This window comes from Haliaeetus leucocephalus, unplaced genomic scaffold (genome assembly GCF_000737465.1).
Source record: "Haliaeetus leucocephalus isolate CR32 unplaced genomic scaffold, Haliaeetus_leucocephalus-4.0 Scaffold184, whole genome shotgun sequence".
NCBI lineage: Eukaryota > Metazoa > Chordata > Aves > Accipitriformes > Accipitridae > Haliaeetus > Haliaeetus leucocephalus.
The window spans coordinates 10,122,660-10,126,223 of NW_010972620.1; the positions used below are offsets into that span (position 1 = coordinate 10,122,660).

At 46.5% G+C, this 3,564-nt stretch overlaps 1 protein-coding gene across 1 annotated transcript in view; it reads right to left on the reverse strand.

Annotated features, from left to right (window-relative positions):
- The window catches only part of LBX1 (ladybird homeobox 1), a 6,100-nt gene that overhangs the window by 1,462 nt on the left and 1,074 nt on the right, over nucleotides 1–3,564 (reverse strand). The window contains exon 2 of the mRNA XM_010565000.1: nucleotides 59–363. Coding sequence (XP_010563302.1) covers nucleotides 59–363 — 305 coding nt within the window. The remainder of the gene's footprint in view (nucleotides 1–58; nucleotides 364–3,564) is intronic.

The following is a 3,564-nucleotide window of genomic DNA, read 5'->3' on the forward strand; positions in this document are numbered from 1 at the left end:
TGAATCCACGCAGGGAGTAGCGGGGCCAAGGAGGCGGCCAGCCAAGGGGGCCGCTGACCCGGGTGCCCCCAGCCAGCAAGTCCCGGGGGTCTCGGCCCAGCTCTCCCCCTCTCCGGGGCAGCGCTGGCCCCGGCGCGGAGCGGCCGGCGGCGGCCGGGCCAGACCTGCCGCCCACAGGGCCGGCTGGTTTAGGGGCACAGGGTAACTGGGGGGTCTGGGGCGGGCAGGAGGGGTTCCGGGGGGGCCCTACCCGCCGCCCGGAGGGCGGCCCCGGCAGCAGCCCTCCGAGCCGGCTGGGAAGGGCTGCGGCCGGGTCAGCCCCAAAGGGCACGATTCGGCGCTGTGACCGCGTCCCTACTTCTGCTGCGGGGAAAAAAACAGAGAGAGAGGAACGAAATTAAAAATAAGGGGGAAAAAAAGCCAATTCCGGATTGTATCTAAAATTCGAGTGAAAGCAAACCCCGAGCAATAAATCTACCCGGCTAGGTAATCCCAGGAAACGGCGCGTTTCAAAACGCATGACAAATGAGGGGCACAAGCCGGCGCTTCATTATTAAGCTAAAAAAAAAAAAAAAAAAAGCGCTTTTGTTTTTCAGTATGCAAATTAAATAACCAAAATCCCAGCTATTTGGAAATGGGGGGCGAGCCAAATTAACACGCTGCAAATCTTCGAGAGGAGGCTTTATTTACTAACCCGCCCCAGCCACGTGTGGTAAACTTCTGCGGGTGCAAGGCGGCCCGGCATCTCTTCTCTTTCCACACAGAAGTCAATAGATCAGAAATCCAAATTAACTCCCAGCCTATTTTCCATACACCCAGCCACCTTTTTTTTTTTTTTTTATTTCTTGGTTATATTGAATTGTAGTGTTTGCAGCCTCATTAAATCCATTCCAAGACAAAAGAATAAAAGACTGGGGGGAGGGAGGGAACAGGAGAGGAGGGGGAAGAGGAGAGGGAATGGGGGGAGAAAAAAAAGAACAGATAAAGAAAACAAATAAAGCCCTTTAACTAGATCTTCACATAAATGTCACAGTTTCTCAGCATTTACGATTTGCCTGTTTAGCATAAAAACACTTAAGGACAAGATTGAAGGCTTTCCGAGAGATCTGGACAGAAGTCAAAGCTATCACTCGGAGGTAAAAAAAAAACCAACAAAAAAACCAAAAAACCCCAAAAAACCAATCAAAACAAAAAAAACAAACAAACAAAAAAAGAGGGGATGGCGGGGTGGGGGCGGGAGGTGGCGGAAAACAAGTGCTCTTCCAAATAATACTAAAGAAAAGTGAATTTCATTGTAATTCATAGGCTTGTTCCAAATACCAAGAGAGAAAGAGAGAAGAATAGAAGCGCACAGATGCCCCGACGAAGGGAGAACAGCTCTGCTCCCATTGTTGTGGAGTTAAACAGTGGAAGGGAGGGTTAACCTAATCCATCAAATTGTCTGGAAATTGTGAAGAAAATTCAAAAACCATATGGTCTCCAAGCGCTCGCCTTCTCTCTGCTGCGGAGGGGCACGCTTGTTTCAGCATGGCGAACCGCAGGAGGCTGTATATGCTCCATTGTCGCTTGTCACTTCAGAGAAGAGGGCTCATTTGTCCCCAGTTTTCATGCTTTACGCTAAAAATTACAACCCCATCCATTCTCAAAGAGGAGAAAGATTTATTTAGCCTCGGAGAAACTGGACCAAAAAAAAAAAAAAAAATCCAACCCACAAACCAACCCTGTCTTATCTGGACACTTCTCCGCCGAGCTCTGCCACTGTACACCAGATTTGTCTTTCTCACATAAATTTTGCAAAGAATAGGGAGAAACACACGTTGCTCGACTCCAAAGGCAGGTCACGCTGCCAAGAGAAAACACATTCACTAAAGCCTTAATTTTTTTTTTTTTTTTGGAGGGGGCGGAAGAGAGGGGGGGCGGAAAGAAAAGAAAAGGAAAGAGAGGAAATGAAACATTTTCCATCCTCGTGTCCCCGTGGCAGCGCTTCTGCCCAGGAGCGGGAGGTCTGGCCCGCCGGGCGGAGGGCAGCTCCCCCCGCTCACACACCCCGCTCCTTTTGTCCAAATCGGTGATAACTCCTTCCCCTCCGCTCGGATTTTTTTCTTTCTTTTCTTTTTTTTTTTTCCCCTCCCCTCCTCCCTTTCCTCTCTAATTTCGGGCTGGAAATGCCCTGCTGGAGGCGGGAGCGGTGGTGCGGGAGGGGGCGACCGGTGGTCCCGGTCCCGCTCCGGCCGCCGCGCATCCCCCGCGCCGGGGAAGCGCTCCCCGCACCTCCTGCCTTATTGATCTGCCGGATTCTCCCTCTGCTAAACCTCTACCTGGCCTTAACCTTAACGAAAAAACCCCAAACAAACCAAAGCCCCAAACAAACAAACAAGAAGTAATAAAGTTCTCGCTCGTGTGCTCCTTCCCCGTCGTTTTCTCACAGGTAATGCGGGTAAAGTAACTTTAAATGCAAACGGGATGGAAGATTCCTGGGGGGAGAAAGTCTGTCGTAACCTCGGGCCAGCGGAGCGGTTCTTCGTTCACAAAGAAGGACGTTAAAAGTATATTAAAATGGTAAAGATTTTATTGTATCGGAAAAAAGAGCTATCTGTACAATTCTAAGAGACAGTAAATAAAGCGACATTGTCCCTACCGGAACTTAAATAGCAGGCCTTTTAAAATTTGTACAATTCAAACAAAAACAGGTCTTAAATCTGTACATTTTTTTAAATTTATACTGTAATATTTAAATGTATTGATCTTGGGATTTGTCCTTTTTTATTTCCGTAGCATGCAAAAATTCTAAAAAGAGTAAAAAATAATTCTAGGATTTTTTTTTCATTTTCGTTTTTTTTGTTACCACCTTCATATCAAAAATACGAAAGGCAGCTTTTTAATAAAAGCACAACAATAGCAGAAAATGGTAAAAATAGCTTTTAATTGGTAAAATGAGGCAGAAATTGCATTTGAGACAAATCTCTATGCTCTAGGAAAAAAAGAAAGTATATATTTTTCAACTTGCATTATAACCCATCCCCAAGTTCCCAAGATTGCGAAAGAAAAAAATATTTTTAAAAGGAAAAAAAAATTACTTCGTGCACATCTGAAACATGCAAGGAAAGGAAAGTGGCTAATTTTTGTTGTTGCCGTTTCAAGTCTAACTTAAATCTCCTCTAAAGTGGTTCGTTTCGGAAGTCTTTTGAAAACAACTGCCTACCCAAACATCTGTTGGAAGCCGAGTTTATTCCAAGGTTACGCGTCTCCCGTATAGACAAAATAATCGTCATTGATAGCTATTAAAAAAAAAAATCAAAACCTCAAAAAGAAGGGGGAAGGAAAAAAAATCCAATATATACGTTTAAATATTTATACAGAAGCCGTCCGTAATTGCACCATTCCGAAGATGTGACAGGCGGAGGGATACCGACTCTACCCTAAATTAATTTGTGTTTGCGTGTGGGTGTTTGTGGTGGGTTTCTATTGCTTATTGCTCCGACCGAGGGGGAGCAGCCGCCTTGCCGCGCTGCCGGGGCCGGGATGGGGGGCCGGGGGTGCCGATTTGGAGCTGTCGGGGTGGGG